This window comes from Aotus nancymaae, unplaced genomic scaffold, assembly GCF_030222135.1.
Source record: "Aotus nancymaae isolate 86718 unplaced genomic scaffold, 86718_ANA_hifiasm-v0.15.2.pri h1tg000038l, whole genome shotgun sequence".
Classification (NCBI taxonomy): Eukaryota; Metazoa; Chordata; class Mammalia; order Primates; family Aotidae; genus Aotus; species Aotus nancymaae.
The window spans coordinates 1,937,384-1,956,062 of NW_026988452.1; the positions used below are offsets into that span (position 1 = coordinate 1,937,384).

An 18,679-nucleotide genomic window follows, 5' to 3' on the forward strand; every position below is an offset into this window, starting at 1 on the left:
CTTATAGATCAGTTTGTGCGTGTAGCTTCCATAGATGAATCTCAGCTAAATAATTATCAGAATTTAATTATATGGTTTATTTAAATAGTACTTAAATACATGACACTTAAAATACTGTGTATTGATACTTGGACTGTCGAACATTAATAAATTTTTTAAATATTGTCAACATGAAGGGTATCATTTAGACGCAGGAGGGAGTTAGAATGTGAAATTGTGTATTCTAAAAGTTTGTATAAGTTTATTCAAAACCTGATAATTGAAACACTCCCTCCTTTGTTAATAATATAAACCACAGATACACAAAATCAATTCTGAACCAAACCTTTGTAAGGGAGACTCAACCACAGGCAATCTGTCATCAAATGGCACCGATAAAGGGAAAAGCAACCAAGCAACCCCAGGGTAACGTGGTCCTGAAACTGCGTCTGGGAAGCGCGGCGCACTTCAGTTCACTTAAACACACTGTGCTTAGCTGCCTAAAAGGAAGAAAATGTGCTGTCATATTGTTAATACGTTCACAATCCTTTGAAGGTCAGAGATCATTTCAAAAAGATCTTCATTTTGTTTGGTTTTGGTTTTAAAAAACTAAGTAAATCTTTTCACTTCTTGTCCTTCAGGCTGTCCATAAATTACAGACGTTTCATTCTTTTAGGATTTATGGTGTAACAAGCTCGTGTAGTAAAATGATACAGATGATTTAAGTCACGGTGGCCAACCACAGCAGAGCCCAGCAGTAAAACAGCCTTTCGTGTCATGATTTTCTAAGGTCTGCTGTAATTATTTAAGACTTGCTATCTGTTAATTCTCTAGAAATCAGCAATATCAACTTTTTTTTAGTGGCAAGCCTCATCCTCCTTGGCCTACAGAGGCCTGAGCACTGGAGCTGCTCTCCGGAGTGCTGCATCAAATGAAGGGTGCGCTGAGTAGATGGCGCCACAACCCAGAGTGCGTTGGGGTTTGATTACTGTCTCCATCAGTTGGACCTATGCTTGTGTGACAGGAGATGCTTAAAGTAAGGCGACTGACTTTTAAAAATCACATTCTAAGGACATACCGAGTCCAGATAGCACATTGGGAGGCCATGGCAGGCAGATCACGAAGTCAAGAGATTGAGACCATCCTGGCCAATATGGTGAAACCCTGTCTCTACTAAAAATATAAAAACTAGCTGGGCATGGTGGCACCTGTAGTCCCAGATACTCCAGCCTGGTGACAGAGTGAGACGTCATCTCAAAAAAAAAGAAAAAAGAACATACTGAAAGACAAATGAGTATTGTCTCTAAAACAATGTCCTTAAATCTGTGGATATCAGAGGTTTTATCAAAAGTTGTTCAATTCATGGTTAAAAAGAAGAAAAGCATTTTATGCTACTGCTCAATACATTATAGAACAGTACTATGTCCGATACCCTTGGATATTCTTTGTTTCATTATTTTTAATTAAAAACATGCTAGTTAATATCCAGTAAACTCATCTCATTGTCTACTACTGATCACTTCCTGCAATTTAGAAAAATTCTGCTTTAGAGAATTGTAAATGTTTGCAGCTACCCATCTTCTGACTTGCTTGAAATTCTTCTGTTGAAGTTACATTCAAGGTCAGTTCATAAGTCATAGAAAACAATATAGAAATTTTTTTAACTAAAAAGAATGACTGTGGAGGCTGGCAAGATGGCCAAATAGGAATAGCTCCGGTCTGCGGCTCCCAGTGAGGTCAACGCAGAAGGCAGGTGATCTCTGCGTTTCCCACTGAGGTACCTGGCCCGTGTCATTGGGACTGCTTAGACAGTGGTGTGGCCCACAGAGGACGAGCCGAAGCAGGGTGGGGCATCGCCTCACCTGGGAAGCACAAGGGGCCAGAGAATTCCTTCTTCTGACTTTAAACCAAAAAAGATAAAAAAAGACAAGGGCATTACATACTAGTAAAGGGATCAATGCAACAAGAAGAGCTACCCATCCTAAATGTATATATGTACCCAGTACCTGAGCAACCAGATTCATAAAGCAAGTTCTTTGAGACTGACGGAGAAATGTAAACTCTCACACAATAATAGTGGGAGACTTTAACACCCCACTGTCAATATTAGATTAATAAGACAAAATTAACAAGGATATTCTGGACTTGAACTTAGATCTAGACCAAGTGGACCTAACACACATCTACAGAACTCTCCACCCCAAATCAACAGAATATACATTCTTCTCAGCACAACATCTCACTTACTCTAAAATAGACCACATAATTGGCAATAAAACACTGGTCAGCAAATGCAAAAGAATGGAAATCATACCAGTCTCTCAGACCACAGTGCAATCAAATTAGAACTCAGGATTAAGAAACACACTCAAAACCACACAACTATGTGGAAACCAAACAACCTGCTCCTGAGCCCAGCAGCATCCTGATACAAAAACCTGGCAGAGACACACAAAAAAAGAAAATTTCAGGCTGATATCCCTGATAATGAACATCGATAAGAAAATCCTCAATAAAATACTGGCAAACCAAATCCAGCAGCACATTAAGAAGCTTATCCACCATGATCAAGTTGGCTTCATCCCTGGGATGCAAGGCTGGTTCAACATACACAACAATTTATCACATAAACAGAACCAAAGACAAAAACCACATGATAATTTCAATAGATGCAGAAAAGGCCTTTCATAAAATTCAACACTACTTCATGCTAAAAACTCTCAATAAACTGAATATTGATGGAACATATCTCAAAATAATAAGAGCTATTTATAACAAACCCACAGCCAAAATCATACTGAATGGGCAAAAGCTGGAAGCATTCCCTTTGAAAACCAGCACAAGACAAGGATGCCCTCTCTCACCACTCCTGTTAAACATAGTATTGGAAGTTCCTGCAAATGCAGTTGGGCAAGAGAAAGAAATAAAGAGTATTCAGTTAGGAAGAGAGGAAGTCAAATTGTCCCTATTTGCAGAGGGCATGATTGTATATTTAGAAAACCCCATCGTCTCAGCCCAAAATTTCCTGAAGCTGATAAGCAACTTCAGCAAAGACTCAGAATACAAAATTAGTGTGCAAAAATCACAAGCATTCTTATACACCAGTAAAGACAAACAGAGCCAAATCATGAGTGAACTCCCATTCACAATTGCTACAAAGAGAATGAAATACCTAGGCATACTACTTCCAAAGGATGTGAAGGACCTCTTCAAGGAGGAGAACAAACCACTGCTCAAGGAAATAAGAGAGGACATAAGCAAATGGAAAAGCGTTCTATGCTCATGGATAGGAAGAATCAATATCGTGAAAATGGCAATACTGCCCAAAGTAATTTACAGATTCAATGCTATCCCCATCAGGCTACCATTGACTTTCTTCACAGCATTAGAAAAAAACTACTTTAAATTTTGTATGGAGCCAAAAAAGAGCCCGTATAGCCAAAACAATCCTAGGCAAGAAGAACAAAGCTGGAAGCATCATGCTACCTGACTTCAAACTATACTACAAGGTTATACAGTAAGCCAGACAGCATGGTATTGGTACCAGAATTGATATGTAGACCAATGGGAATGAAACAGAAGCCTCAGAAATAATACCACACTTCTACAATCATCTGACCTTTGACAGACCTGACAAAATCAAGCAATGGGGAAAGGATTCCCTCTTTAATAAATGGTGCTGTGAAAACTGGCTAGCTATATGCAGAAAATTGAAACTAGACCCCTTCCTTACACTTTATACAAAAATTATCTCAAGATGGATTAAAGACTTAAATGTAAGACCTAAAACCGTAAAAACCCTAGAAGACAACCTAGGCAATATCATTCAAGACAGGAATGGGCAAAGACTTCATGACTAAAACACCAAAAGCAATGGCAACCAAAAGCAAAATAGACAAATGGGATCTAATTAAACTAAATAACTTTCCTGCACAGCAGAAGAAACTATCATCAGAGCGAATTGGCAACCAACAGAATGGGAGAAAATGTTGGCAATCTACCCATCTGACCAAGGGCTAATATCCAGAATCTACAAAGAATTTGAACAAATTTAAAGGAAACAACCCCATCCAAAAGTGGGCAAATGGTATGAACAGACACTTTTCAAAAGAAGACATTTATGTGGCCAAAAAACATATGAAAAAAAGCTCATCATCACTGGTCATTAGAGAAATGCAAATCAAACCACCACGAGGCACAATCTCATGCTAGTTAGAATGGTGATAATTAAAAAGTCAGGAAGCAACAGATGCTGGAGTGGATGTGGAGAAATAGGAACACTTTACACTGTTGGTGGGAGTGTAAATTAGTTCATCCATTGTGGAAGACAGTGTGGTTATTTTTCTAGGATCAAGATCCAGAAATACCATTTGACCCGGCAGTGATATTAGTGGGTGTACACCCAAAGTATTAGAAATTATTCCACTGTGAAGACACATGCACATGTATGTTTCTCGCAGCACTGTTCTCAATAGCAAAGACTTGGAACCAACCCAAATGCCCATCAATGATAGACTGGATAAAGAAAATGTGGCACATATACACCATGGAATACTATGCAGCCATAAAAAAGGATGAGTTCTTGTCCTTTGCAGGAACATGAATGAAGTTGGAAACCATCATTCTCAGCAAACTAACACAGGAACAGAAAACCAAACACTGCATGTTCTCACTCATAATTGGGAGCTGAACAATGAGAACACATGGACACAGGGAGGAGAACATCACACACCAGGGCCTGTCAGGGCATTGGGGGCTAGGGTAGGGACAGCATTAAGAGAAATACCTAATACAGATGACAGGTTGATGGGTGCAGGAAACCACCATGGCACTTGTATACCTGTGTAACAAACCTGCACGTTCTACACATGTATCTCACAACTTTAAGTATAATAAAATAATTACATAGCTTGAATTCTCTTTTTATTCACTATGGAATGATTTTTATGTAGCTCTAAATTTTCTTTAGAGCTACATAATTAGTCAAATCAAAGAACAAATTTGTTATGGTTTGTTGTATTCAGAAGAATGTGAGAATGGAATGTTAGCATTTACAGTCAAAGAGACTTAAGAGGTAATTCACACCAGCCTGTGCATCATGCAGAAGCCTGGAGAAGAGCTAGCTGCAATTCTTAGGAAGGAATTATGGTAGTTTTGTGTGGTTACGCCTCAGTAGAACATAGTTTAAAATACTGTCGTCAAAAGGCAATGTTGTGCGTGACGCTCTGGATCTTCAGGTACCACTGGAGAAGTTGTGGCATTTATGATCTTCTGATGTTATTGGCCTTGGTTGCTAGGGCAACTCTTGAGACGTATGTGCTTGGCTATTTTAGCCCAAGCCTAATAATAGTATCTGTCATAAAAATTTAAGAAGACCAGTTTAAGAAAAGAGGTAGTTAACATCTAGGAAGCCAAGGAGGAAGACTGTGAATGTGTTGGTCTGAAGCTCCCGTGGTTTTGAGTCTGTGCATTTCCTGTCTTACCCAGGCATGATGTAAAGAGCCTCAGCCTCACTTACGAGCCTTCAGTTGCCCAGGAAAGGTAGAAAATGTAAATGAACTTAATATTTGTCACCAAAACGCCTTTTGTTGAAACTATAGAACTAATCACATTTATTAATTTTTAAATTTATCAACATTATTTATTTAAAATTTTCTTTTTAACTGACAATTGTAATTGTGTATTTATGGCATACGCGGTACTGTTATACATATATGCATTGTGGAGTAAGTCAGGCTGATTATCGAATCCATCACTTCATATGTTTATCATTTCTTTGTGGTGGGAACACTTAAAATGTATATTACATTATTATTAACTAACTTATTCCTCCTGTCTAGACAGCTTAACTTTGACCCCTTTGGTTTGTGTCTCTCCTTTCCTTGTCCACACCTTCCCACTCTGGTAACCACCATTCTACCCTCTACTTTTACGAGTTTGACTGTTTCAGGTTCCACGCATAAGTGAGATCATGTAGTATTCAGTTTTCTGTGCTTGGCTTATTACACTAGGGATAATTCATCCATGTTGTCACATATGATAGAGTTTCTTGTTTCCTTAAGGCTGACAGGTATCCCATTGTGTACACATGCTGCATTTTTTTCTATTCTTTCATCCACTGATGGGCATTTAAGTTGTTTTCATATCTTGGCTATTGTGGGTAATACTGCAATGAACAGTAATCACATTTATCTTTGCTAGACATCAAGTTAGACTTTGTGAGTGCTTCAGTCTTTAGTAAATCTCTCTGTGTCTCATGAGCTCTTCACAAATATATGTAAATACTGTGGTCTTTTTTGGTTAGTCTCATAGGCTTTTCTTTTATGAATGTATTATCATAGACAAATGAGCTCCTGGGAGGCCAGTTGTTAAAATTCCCTTTCTATCCATGACCATTTAATCATACTATTAAATATTTGTTGTTTTCTGTGAAATAGACAAACTGCACATACCTACAACATATGCAACACGCTTGTCTTAAGCTCTATAATTTATCATACAAAAAGTAGAAAGGAATATGATTTTATTTCATTTTTTGGGCTGAAGCAGGAATCTGCAAACTACAGCTTTTCCAGAGACATGGCCCGCTGCCTGGTGTTTGTACATGAAGTTCTGTTGGAGCACACCCATGCTTGTTTTTTTCTATATTCTTTATGGCTGCTTTTACTTTATGATGACAGAGTTGAGTAGTTGCTATAGAGACAGTGTGGCCTGCAAAGCCTGAAGTATTTACTATTTGGACTGTTGTAGAAAAAATATTTGCTGAGCCCTGGACTAAAGTAGTATTTAGAGACTCAAATACTGTTCTTTTTTAAAAATTATTTTACTTTAAGTTCTGAGATACGTGTGCAGAATGTGCAGGTTTGTTAAATAGGTATATACCTGCGCCATGGTGGTTTGCTGCACCCGTCAACCCATCATCTAGGTTTTAAGTCCTGCATGCATTAGGTATGTGTCCTAATGCTCTCCCTTCCCTTTCCCCCCACTCCCCCGATAGGCCCCAGTGTGTGATGTTCCCTCCTTGTGTTCGTGTGTTCTCATTGTTCAGTTCCCATTTATGAGTGAGAACATGCTGTGTTTGATTTTCTGTTCCTGTGTTAGTTTGCTGAGAATGATGGTTCCCAGCTTCTTCCATGTCCCTGCAATGAACATGAACTCATCCTTTTTTATGGCTACAGAATATTTTATGGTGTATATGCCACATTTTTTTTTATCCAGTCTATCATTGATGAGCATTTGGGTTGGTTCCAAGTCTTTGCCATTGTAAATAGTGCTGCAATAAACATATGTGTGCATGTATCTTTATAGTAGAATGATTTATAATCCTTTGAGTGTATACCCAGTAATGAGATTGCTGGATCAAATGATATTTCTGGTTCTAGATGCTTGAGGAATCATCACACTGTCTTTCTCAATGGCTGAACTAATTTCCACTCCCACCAACAGTGTAAAGTGTTCCTGTTTCTCCACATCCACTCCAGCATCTGTTGTTTCCTGCCCTTTTTAATAATCGCCATTCTAACTGGCGTGAGATGGTATCTCGTTGTGGTTTTCATTTGCATTTCTCTAATGACCAGTGATGATGAGCTCTTTTTCATACGTTTGTTGGCTACATAAATGTTGTCTTTTAAAAAGTGTCCCTTCCTATCCTTGGCCCACTTTTTGATGGGATTGTGTGTTTTTTTCTTCTAAATTTAAGTTCCTGGTAGATTCTGGTTGTTAGACTTCTGTCAGATAGAAAAATTGTAAAAATTTTCTCCCATTCTGTAGGTTGCCTGTTCACTCTGATGCTAGTTTCTTTTGCTGTTCAGAAGCTCTTTAGTTTGATTAGATCCCATATGTCAATTTTGGCTTTTGTTACAATTGCTTTTGGTGTTTTAGTCATGAAATCTTTGCCCATGCCTATGTCCTGAATGGTATTGCCTAGATTTTCTTCTAGGGTTTTTATGGTTTGGGGTTTTACATTTAAGTCTTTACTCTGTCTTGAGTTAATTTTTGTATAATGTGTAAGGAAGGGATCCGGTTTCAGCTTTCTGCATATGGCTAGCCAGTTTTCACAATACCATTTATTAAATAGATAATCTTTGCTTCATTGCTTGTTTTTGTCAGGTTTGTTGAAGATCAGATGGTTGTAGATGTCTGGTGTTATTTTTTATTTTTTTCTTTTTTTTTTGAGACAGAGTTTCGCTTTTGTTACCCAGGCTGGAGTGCAATGGCGTGATCTCGGCTCACCGCAACCTCTGCCTCCTGGGTTCAGGCAATTCTCCTGCCTCAGCCTCCTGAGTAGCTGGGATTACAGGCACGTGTCACCGTGCCCAGTTAATTTTTTGTATTTTTAGTAGAGATGGGGTTTCACCATGTTGACCAGGATGGTCTCGATCTCACGACCTCGTGATCGACCCACCTTGGCCTCCCAAAGTGCTGGGATTACAGGCGTGAGCCACTGCGCCTGGCCCTGGTGTTATTTTTGAGGTCTCTGTTCTGTTCCATTTTTCTGTATGTCTGTTTTGGTACCAGTACCATGCTGTTTAGGTTACTGTAGACTTGGAGTATAGCTTGCAGTCAGGTAGCATGATGCTCCCAGCTTTGTTCTCTTTGCTTAGGACTGTCTTGACTATATAGACTCTTTTTCAGTTCCATATGATATTTAAAGTAGTTTTTTTCTGATTCTGTGAAGAAAGTCAATGGTAGCCTGATGGGGATAGCATTGAATCTATGTTACTTTGGGCAGTATGGCCATTTTCATGATATTGATTCTTCCTATCTGTGAGCATGGAATGTTTTTCCATCTGTTTGTGTCCTCTCTTATTTCCTTGAGCAGTGGTTTGTAGTTCTCCTTGAAGAAGTCCTTCACATCCCTTTTAAGTTGTATTCCTAAGTAGTCTATTTTCTTTGTAGCAACTGTGAATGGAAGTCCACTCCTAATTTGACTCTCTGCTTGTCTATTGTTGGTGTATAGGAATGCTTATGAATTTTGCACATTGATTTTGTATCTTGAGTCTTTGCTGAAGTTGCTCATCAGCTTAAGGAGATTTTGGCCTGAGATGATGGGGTTTTCAAAATATACAATCATTTCGTTGCAAACCAAGAGAATTTGACTTCCTCTCTTCCTATTTGAATACTCATTATTTCTTTCTCTTGCCTGATTGCCCTGGCCAGAACTTCCAGTACTATATTGAATAGGAGTGGTGGAGAGAGGGCATCCTTGTCTTGTGCTGGTTTTCAAAGGGAATGCTTCCAGCTTTTGCCCTTTCAGTGAGGTATTCGCTGTGGGTTTGTCATGAATAGCTCTTATTATTTTGATATACATCCCATCATACCTAGTTTATTGAGAGTTTTTCTCATGAAGGGGTATTGAATTTTGTCGAAGACCTTTTCTGCATCTACTGAGATAATCAGTAGGTTTTTGTCATTGGTTCTGTTTATGTGATGGATTACGTTTATTGATTTGCATATGTTGAGCCAGTCTTGCCTCCCAGAGATGAAGCCAACTTGATTGTGGTGGATAAACTTTTTGATGTGCTGCTGGATTGGGTTTGCCAGTATTTTATTGAGGATTTTCACATTAATGTTCATCAGGGATATTGGACTGAAATTTTCTTTTTTTGTGTGTCTCTACCAGGTTTTGGTATCAGGATGAGCTGGCCTCATAAAATGAGTTAGGGAGGATTCCCTCTTTTTCTATTGTTTGGAATAATTTCAGAAGGAATGGTACCAGCTTGTCTTTGTACCTCTGGTAGAATTCAGCTGTGAATCCATCTTGTTCTGGGCTTTTTTTGGTTGGTACACTGTTAATTACTGCCTCAATTTCAGAACTTGAAATTGGGCTATTCAGGGATTTGACTTCTTCCTGGTTTAGCCTTAGGAGGGTGTATGTGTCCAGGAATTTATCCATTTCTTCTACATTTTCTCGTTTATTTGTGTTGAGATGTTTGTAGTATTCTCTGATGGTAGTTTGTATTTCTGTGGGATTGGTGGTAATCTGCTCTTTATCATTTCTTATCGTGTCTGTTTGATTCTTCTCTCTTTTCTTCTTTATTAGTCTAGCTAGTGGTCCATCTGTTTTGTTAATCTTTTCAAAAAACTAGCTCCTGGATTTGTTGATTTTTTTTGGAAGGGTTTTTTTGTGTCTGTAGCTTCTTCGGTTCTGCTCTGATCGTAGTTATTTCTTGTCTTTTGCTAGCTTTTTAATTCCTTTGCTCTTGCTTTTCTAGTTATTTTTACTGTGTTGTTAGGGTGTTGATTTTACATCTTTCCAGCTTTCTGTTGTGGTTGTTTAGTGCTCTAAGTTTTCCTTCTAACACAGCTTTAGCCGTATCCCAGAGATTCTGGTATGTTGTCTCTTTGTTCTTGTTGGTTTCAAAGAACTTCTTTATTTCTGCCTTAATGTCATTATTTACCCAGTAGTCATTGAGGAGCAGGTTGTTCAATTTCCAAGTAGTTTTGTGGTTTTGAGTGAGTTACTTAATCCTGAGTTCTAATTTGATTGCATTGTGGTTTAAGAGGCTGTTTGTTATGATTTCTGTTCTTCTGCATTTGCTGAGGAGTGTTTTCCTTCCAGTTATGTGTTCAGAAATATATGCTATGTCACTCTGAGAAGAATGTATATTCTGCTGATTTTTGGTGGCAAGTTCTGTAGATGTCTATTAGGTCCACTTGGTCCAGAGCTGAGTTTAAGTGCTGAATATCCTTGTTAATTTTCTATCTCGTTGATCTAATATTGGCAGTGGTGTGTTAAAGTCTTTCACTAATATAAGTTTATTATAATAAAATTAATTTCATTAAGTTGATCTTCAATCTCTGATACCCTTTCTTTCAGTTGATAGATTTGGCTTTTGACAGTTGTGTATGCTTCACGAAGTTTTTGTGCTGTGTTTTTCAGCTCCATCAGGTCATTTATGTTCTCTAAACTGGTTATTCTAGTAAGCAGTCCCAGTAACCTTTTATCAAGGTTCGTAGCTTCCTTGCATTGGGTTGGAACATGCTTTTTTAGCTCAGAGGAGTTTGTTATTACCCACCTTCTGAAGCCTACTTCTGTCATTTCCTCAATATCATTCTCCATTCAGTTTTTTGCCCTTGCTGGAGAGGAGTTGTGATCATTTGGAGGAGCAGAGGCATTCTGGTGTTTTGAATTTTCGTGTTTTTGTGCTGGTTTTTCTTCATCTTCATGCATTTGTCTACCTTTGAGCTTTGAGGCTGGTGGCCTTTCGATGGGGTTTCTGTGTGGGGGTCCTTTATGTTGATGCTTTTGCTTTCTGTTTGTTAGTTTTTCTTCTAACATTGAGGCCCCTCTTACTTCAGTCAGAAATGCAGAAATCACCCACCTTCTGCATTGGTCTCTGGGAGCTGCAAATTGGAGTTGTTTCTGTTTTGCCATCTCGGCCCCTCTCTGGATGTCACAAATATTGTTCTTAATCAAAAGGCTTAGGTTTTTATGAGGCCTATTTTTTCTTAATGTTTGTGAGAAAATTCTTCTATTACAATTGATGACAGTTACTAACTAGATTTGATGAGGGAAAGTGCCTAGAGTCTATCAGGTGATTGGTGTCTAATTTTTAAAAAATTAGAGATCATTAAAATTTGTCATACATTAATTCCTTAATGCTGAGAAGACAGCTAATGAGGCATATATAAAAAAATTACAGTGTGTCATTCTTATGATTTAACTGTGCAGTGAGGGTTGGTTACATTATTTCAGCTGATATTACCAATTTTGATAGCCTTTATAATAATTGTGAATTTTGATTCTTACATTAAAAGTATCAATCTACGTGGGATTTCACTTGGTACTCATCAATAAGGCTAAGCTAGTAGTCACTTGCAAAAAGCCTCGTATTTCTTGTTTAATTGCTGTAGTTCAGTGTCTTAAAAATGAATGTTTAATCCTACGATTTCTTAGTCATGGAATTTTAGCAATGAAACATGGGGGCTGAGTGCTTCGTATTAGGGCATCATTCAAATATGAATCGTCTAATATGTACCTATGTTTTATCTTTTCTTTTTAACAGACTTGTGGAAGGAAGCAAACTGATCCCACTCATTTTTGAAGTAATTCTGGTAAGAACGGAAATGTGCATTTGAAATTCAAATGAAATTTTAAAATTGTAAAGATTTTAACCATGTTGTATGGCTGGGTTGCTTACCCTGACTTTGCCCTGAAGGGTTGTGTGTCCCTCATCATCACCCTTAACCTCATTGGAATTCAGCTTCCTCATCTTTAAAGGAATGTCAAGCTCTGAAATTATGTGGGGACACTGGTTAAAGACTGCCCGCTTTCCACGGATCCTTTACATTTTAGTTCTGTTGTGTTAAACAGTATGTGTTTTCTGGCATAGATTACTTGATCTGGGGTTGGTTTGTATAGAGAGGGGAGAATGATCATTGCTGCAGCTCACTAGGAATTTTCTGGTGCTCAGTATGAAGCCCTCTGCCTTTGCAGCTACTGGGCACCAGATCAGCAGTTTTATGCCTGTGGTCAGAAAGTTTTCTTCGGAACTTAGAATGGCCTCGCTCCCGTGCACCATTTTTTCTGTTCACAGAATACAATTTAATTTAAAACCGTCTGTTAAAGAAAATCTTTTCTTTGTGTTTCCTATATGTCAAGAATAAAATGGGATGCAGGATTGACTTTCTTTGTCTCTGACAAATTCCTAGTGATAGCAAATACAGATCTGTGAATTAGGCTGCAAACTGAGCCGGTGCTTACGAGCGAGTGCCCGTTGTACCCGGATGTGTTACCTCCTTTTACTAAGTAGGTTACTTCCCCAGCTCAGTAACAGCACAAGGGACAACAGAGGGGGCGGGCGCTTCCCCAGCCAGATCAGCCTAACTTACCTAGGTCATCAACAGGGGAGCATTAGCTGTGATAGTCTGATAACCCTGCACATGGAAAATCAACTTTCTTTAATCATCTTAAAATATTATTCTAGAAATCGTTTGTGTGCTGTCATGTCCATATGGTGAAAACCTATTTTCCTTAGCTGCAGATCACTCTTACCCTTTCAGGATTGCTGAGTGGGTTTGCTGAGCTATTTGCACTGGATGGGGAGTAGAGATGGGAATGGATACTATTCCCAAAGCATGTTCAGGTAACAAGATGATCGCTGCCTTGATGAGTGGAACACGTCATGTTAGAGCCTGGACTAAATTGCTTAGAATTGTGAAAGAGGATTTTAGAGACAATGTTAGGAGTCAGGATGGAGAATGGGCAGATAAAGAAACATGGAGATCAAGAGCTGTCTGATGGAGATGTGAAGTTTCACCAGTGACATGGATATGTAGATCTTCCCACCTTCTGTCAGATGCACGTTACTTGCCAGTTTGTTATGGAGTTGGGTTTGTTTTGGAGGGCAGCGGTGCAGCATACTGCTGAGTGTGGCCACATGGTTGGACTCAGCCACATTTGAATGCATTTGGAAAGAGGCTCATCCTACAGACAGCCTAGGGCTAAAATGGGCTTAATGGGTCCATGTGATTCATCCTCTTGCTGTGGCAGGACGGCTTTGAACCTGTTAGGTCAATACAACTCCTTTTGTGGCTGACAGAAAGTTCTTACCTTATTCTTTGGCAATCATCTCGAGGTCTAAAATTTCACCATAACAGATTCCTTTTTGTAGGTTGCCAGAACCTCTTCATACTTGGTTCATCTCCGTATACTGAGCACCCAGCAAGTGTTTCATATTTTACAAATCATAATAAATGTTTAAATAATTGATTAATGCCGCAATTTGAACCCTTGTCATTGTGGTGTAGCTGTCATAGGGAATGGGTAGAAGGTGACATCTACTCTGCAGATCACCAGATCAGTATTTTAGCCAGTCCTGAGACCTTTGGCCTTGCAGGCATGACTGGGATGATGCTCTTTCTCTAACCAGAGAAGTTCCACGCTTGGATTTCTTGTAGGACATTATCTGAAAAAGAGATCTTGCTGCTAAAATGTAAGGAAGAAAAGTGTTGGAAACCACTGCTTTATGAGGCAAGAGTTTGATGTCCTTGAAGAACATTATCAAATTGCTATTCTACTTTTGTCCTTTTTGAGTTGAATCATCTCAATTTTTTCTGCGTAGAAATACATTTCAATCAATGAGATGCCTTTGTAGCAGTTACCCTGTGAACTATTAGTTTGTCCTTTTCCAATTGTTGTCACCAAGCTAGATGTAATACAGTATTTTCTTGATTCTATGATGCACACATTTTCTTTTTCGGATTTTAGCATTTCTGAAACTGTGATATACTTTCCAAATCAATGGTGTTTTACAGTTGCTTGCAGCCAGGTGACCTGGTTGTCATTGCCTTAACCAATTTATTTCACTTTTATTTTCCTTTTTGTAAATGCCTAAAAGTGATATATTATAAAAATCTATGTCTGAGTAAGTCTAAAAGAGCTCTTTCAATAAAAAGAAGATAAAAATTCTAAGTAATAAGAAACCATGTCATAGTTTAATTGGCAGCATTTTTCTTTCTTAGTGCTTGATAAAATAATGGTGCATCTTAGAACTGATGGATTTCCAGTTTCAGGGAAACACAGTATATATTTCACTTTGGGTTTGTGTCTAAGTTTGAGGGCCTTGGTGGTGTCTAGCATATATATGCCAGCTGCTTTGCGGTGATTTGATCAGAACAAGGCATAATGAGAAGATTGTGTGGGGCGCTGCATGTTGGCTGCCACTTATGCCTTCCGGCTACCCATTAAGAAAACAGCAAAACAGCATTTGATTCATTTAGCTGGTAGTCTACTGTGACCTCCTGATGACTTTTGTCTTTACTCTCAGCTCCTCACTGTTTCCTAGCTTCTGTCTGATGTACTTAAAACCTGCCTACGAGCTTTGTAACTTCCTTCTTCCTTTCTAGAGTTTCTCCCACGATGTGCTCCTCTCCTAGATGTCTTCCATTCAGACAGTGAAGGCTCGCAGTGGGGTGGGAGGTTGGGGAGGGATAACATTGGGAGAAATGCCTGAGGTAGGTGACGGGGGATGGAGGCAGCAAACCACCATGGCATGTGTGTACCTATGCAACAGTCCTGCAAGACCTGCACATGTATTCCAGAACTTAAAGTATTTAAAAAAGAAAAGAAAAGAAAAGAAAGAAAGTGAGTCTGTCTCTTCTGATGTGCAGGAATTGCAGGCAGCTTTTCTATTTTTTCCTGTAGGTATGCAGGCAGATGAGGCGAAGGGACTACAGTTCTGAATTTGACATCCTATCTACATAAAATAGCCAAGTGGAAATCTTAGGAAGAACAGACATTTCTGGACTTGTGTGGCAAACCACCAGCTCCAAGTGTGGATTCAAACTGGTTAAATAAGTAACCAATTGAAATTAATTTTTATTAGTTTGGAAAAAAATTAACAATTATCTCCATTGTCACTACCTCCTGAGGAGGCACGGTGCTGCTTCCTGCCTGGACAGCTCATAGGTAGGCGGAGTTCACGTTGCAGGGGGAGAGCGATGTGCACGCACATGGTCAGGTAGGAGCATGATAGGAGCTGTTTGTTACAAAGGTGGGTTTGGAAAGCTGTGGACCCTGGAGAAGGGAGTGACCAACTCTGTGAGGAGGCAGGAACTCCCAGAAGGAGTAACTTTTGAACAGGGCCTTGGGGACAGAGGAGGAGGTATTTTGAGGAAAAGAGGAGGGACTCCCACTTGGGGAATGGGACGGCTAGGTCTGTATGCTCAATGCTGAGTATACTTGGCTCTCGGTATCTTTGTGGGATTGAATCTAGGAACCAGCCTCATACTAAAATCTACAGACACTCAAGTCCCTTGCAAATCCTTCTGTACACTTTAAATCATCTCTGGATTACCTGTCACACCTAATGCAATGTAAATAGTTGTTACATGGTATTTTTAAATTTGTGTTACTTTTTCTTGTATTGTTATTTTTAATTTTTTTCTGAATATTTTTGATCCATGGTTGGTCAGATGCACGGATGTGGAACCCATGGATAGGCGGGGCTGACTGTCCTTAGCTGGCAGAGCCCACCTGGGTGAGACCTCTGCATTTTCACTGGCAGCACAGGGCAGCTGTGTTGGACAGGGAGTGCGGGCTCAGGCAGCATATGCTGGATTACACTGAATGCAATTGTATTATAGCATACCCAGTCTTCTCAGTCTGCTGCACTAAGGCAGCCTGGATCTGGTTAATAAACGCGGGTTCCTGAAGAATGTGAGCCATGAGAAGAGCCTCTTGACTTGGCTTTTGAGTGCAGAATTGTTGGATACACAGGATGGAGGACTTTCTTTGTTTCTCTCCACTTTTTCCAAAGAGTAGAAGTTGCTTTTAAATGTGCCTGAAGTGTGAATTTGGATGTATCAGCCTTTGGAGTTTGCTATAATTTGCTATAACTCTAATCTTTCTTCATTTTATTTCAGTAGTTTATGTTTCGGCCTACTTCAGTAAATCATTTTAATGTCAAATAATATAGGTAACCTCTGTTTTATTGGAAAAAATATTCATGGCAGATTTTCCAATATGTGCCGAAATATTGCTGTCATGATATTTTATGTTTCTATTCCAAAACAAACAATTAAAAAGCAATTTCAGTGGCAATGTTAACAATAAAAATTGGATCAGCAGTACACTAGTTTGACAATTATATTGTTTTAACAATTCTCAAGGACAGCAATTGCAGCAAGCCTCGGTAAATCTTTCAAGTCCACTCTATTTTTAGAAAAGAGTCTATTTACGGACCCTGGAGGCCTAAAGTATTTAATCACTGAGACACCAATGTAGCGTAGACAGACAGTCACATTACATTTAAAGGATGCTTTCAATCCTGTGCATTCATCAGGCTTATAAAATTGCTTTGCTCTCCACTCTACTTGTAACTCAACAAATATGTATTTGTTCTTAGAGTATGTTAAAAAGAGAAGTTCCTTTTAATTTTAAGAATCTACATGCTAGACCGGGCGCGGTGGCTCAAGCCTGTAATCCCAGCACTTTGGGAGGCCGAGGCGGGTGGATCACGAGGTCAAGAGATCGAGATCATCCTGGTCAACATGGTGAAACCCCGTCTCTACTAATACAAAAAATTGGCTGGGCATGGTGGCGCGTGCCTGTAATCCCAGCTACTCAGGAGGCTGAGGCAGGAGAATTGCCTGAACCCAGGAGGCGGAGGTTGCAGTGAGCCGAGATTGCGCCATTGCACTCCAGCCTGGGTAACAAGAGTGAAACTCCGTCTCAAAAAAAAAAAAAAAAGAATCTACATGCTTATGTTCAGTATACCATTAACAAAATTTTGCTACGCACATGGGTGAAAATTGCTATAATAAAATAGAAAATAAGATTTAAAAAGTATATTGGCTGGGTACAGTGGCTTAAGCCTGTAATCCCAGCACGTTGGGAGGCTGAGGCAGGTGGGTCACTTGAGGTCAGGAGTTCGAGACCAGTTTGGCTAACATGGCAAAACCCCATCTCTAAAAAATATTAAAAAATTAGCCAGGCATGGTGATATGCACCTGTAATCCCAGCTACTCAGGAGGCTGAGACAGAGAATCACTTGAACCCAGGACACAGCGGTTACAGTGAGCCAAGATCACGCCACTGCACTTCAGCCTAGGTACCAGAGCAAGACTCTGTTTCAAAAAAAACCCACAATATTTGAATTTTATTGTCTTTACTATTTTTTTTTTTCTTTTTGAGATGAGATCTCATTCTGTCATCCAGGCTTGAGTACAGTGGCATGACCATAGCTTACTGCAGCCTTGAACTCTTGGGCTCAAGAGATCCTCCTACTTCAGCTTCCCAAGTAGCTGGGATTGCAGGGGTATGCCACCATGCTTGGCTAATTTTTTTTTAGGGTTTGTGAGATGAGATCTTGCTGTGTTCACCAGGCTGGTCTTAAATTCCTGACCTCAAGCATACCTCCCACCTCGGCCTGCCAAATTGTTGGGATTACAGACATAAGCCACTGTGCCTGGCCAGAAAACAAGATTTGATTAAAATTTCAAAATGCGTGATTTAGGAAAATACTTTTAAATGTGTGCAGTTAACCTGTTGCATGCAGGCGCTAAATCTACGTCTGTACCCATTCAGGGCTGTTACAGGTTGAAGAAGGAACCAAGTAACAAATGTTTGCTGTATACAAAGATGACTTTATACACTGCTAACACGTACTGCCATTTACATATATGCGAGGTGTTTCTTTTGGGAATGAAAATTGATTTATATAAATCCCTTCTTGGTGGCTTATGTCATAAATACATGTTTGCAAAATAACTTTCTTGGGCTGGGGTACAATCTGTTGATACTGGATTGAATGAAGTGAAGTTGCTCATATGACAACTGAATAGTGACTTTAATGTGATCAGTTCCACGTTAGCTGAATAAATAGGCTGAACTAAGTGCAATAAACATATTAGTAAATGTGGGCTAAATAAAGCATAACTAGTTTCTGCATAACCAGCCAAATAAAGGTAAATTTTATTGAGATAAACACCACATATTGTACACAATGGAAAAAAAAGCTAAAATAGAGTTTATTATATCTGTGGCCAGTCACAGGTTGCATATTAAGAATTTGTAACACATAACTTCTCCCAAGCCAGTAGAATCTTGAGTTTTATCGTCATTCTCATTTCTAGTTCTGCTCTATATTCTGGGCTTCACTCTGAGGAAATAGTACAAATACGTTCTTCCTTCTCTCTAAAGGAGAGTTGAGTTAGAAGACGCAGGAGAGAAGTAGGTAAGTGGTAAGGTGTTGAA

General features: G+C 39.2%; 1 protein-coding gene across 1 annotated transcript in view; it reads left to right on the top strand.

The window, feature by feature from the left end:
* The window catches only part of ULK4 (unc-51 like kinase 4), a 660,641-nt gene that overhangs the window by 303,281 nt on the left and 338,681 nt on the right, over positions 1-18,679 (top strand). The window contains exon 31 of the mRNA XM_064360107.1: positions 11,988-12,036. Within this exon, the coding sequence (XP_064216177.1) occupies positions 11,988-12,036 (49 nt within the window). The remainder of the gene's footprint in view (positions 1-11,987; positions 12,037-18,679) is intronic.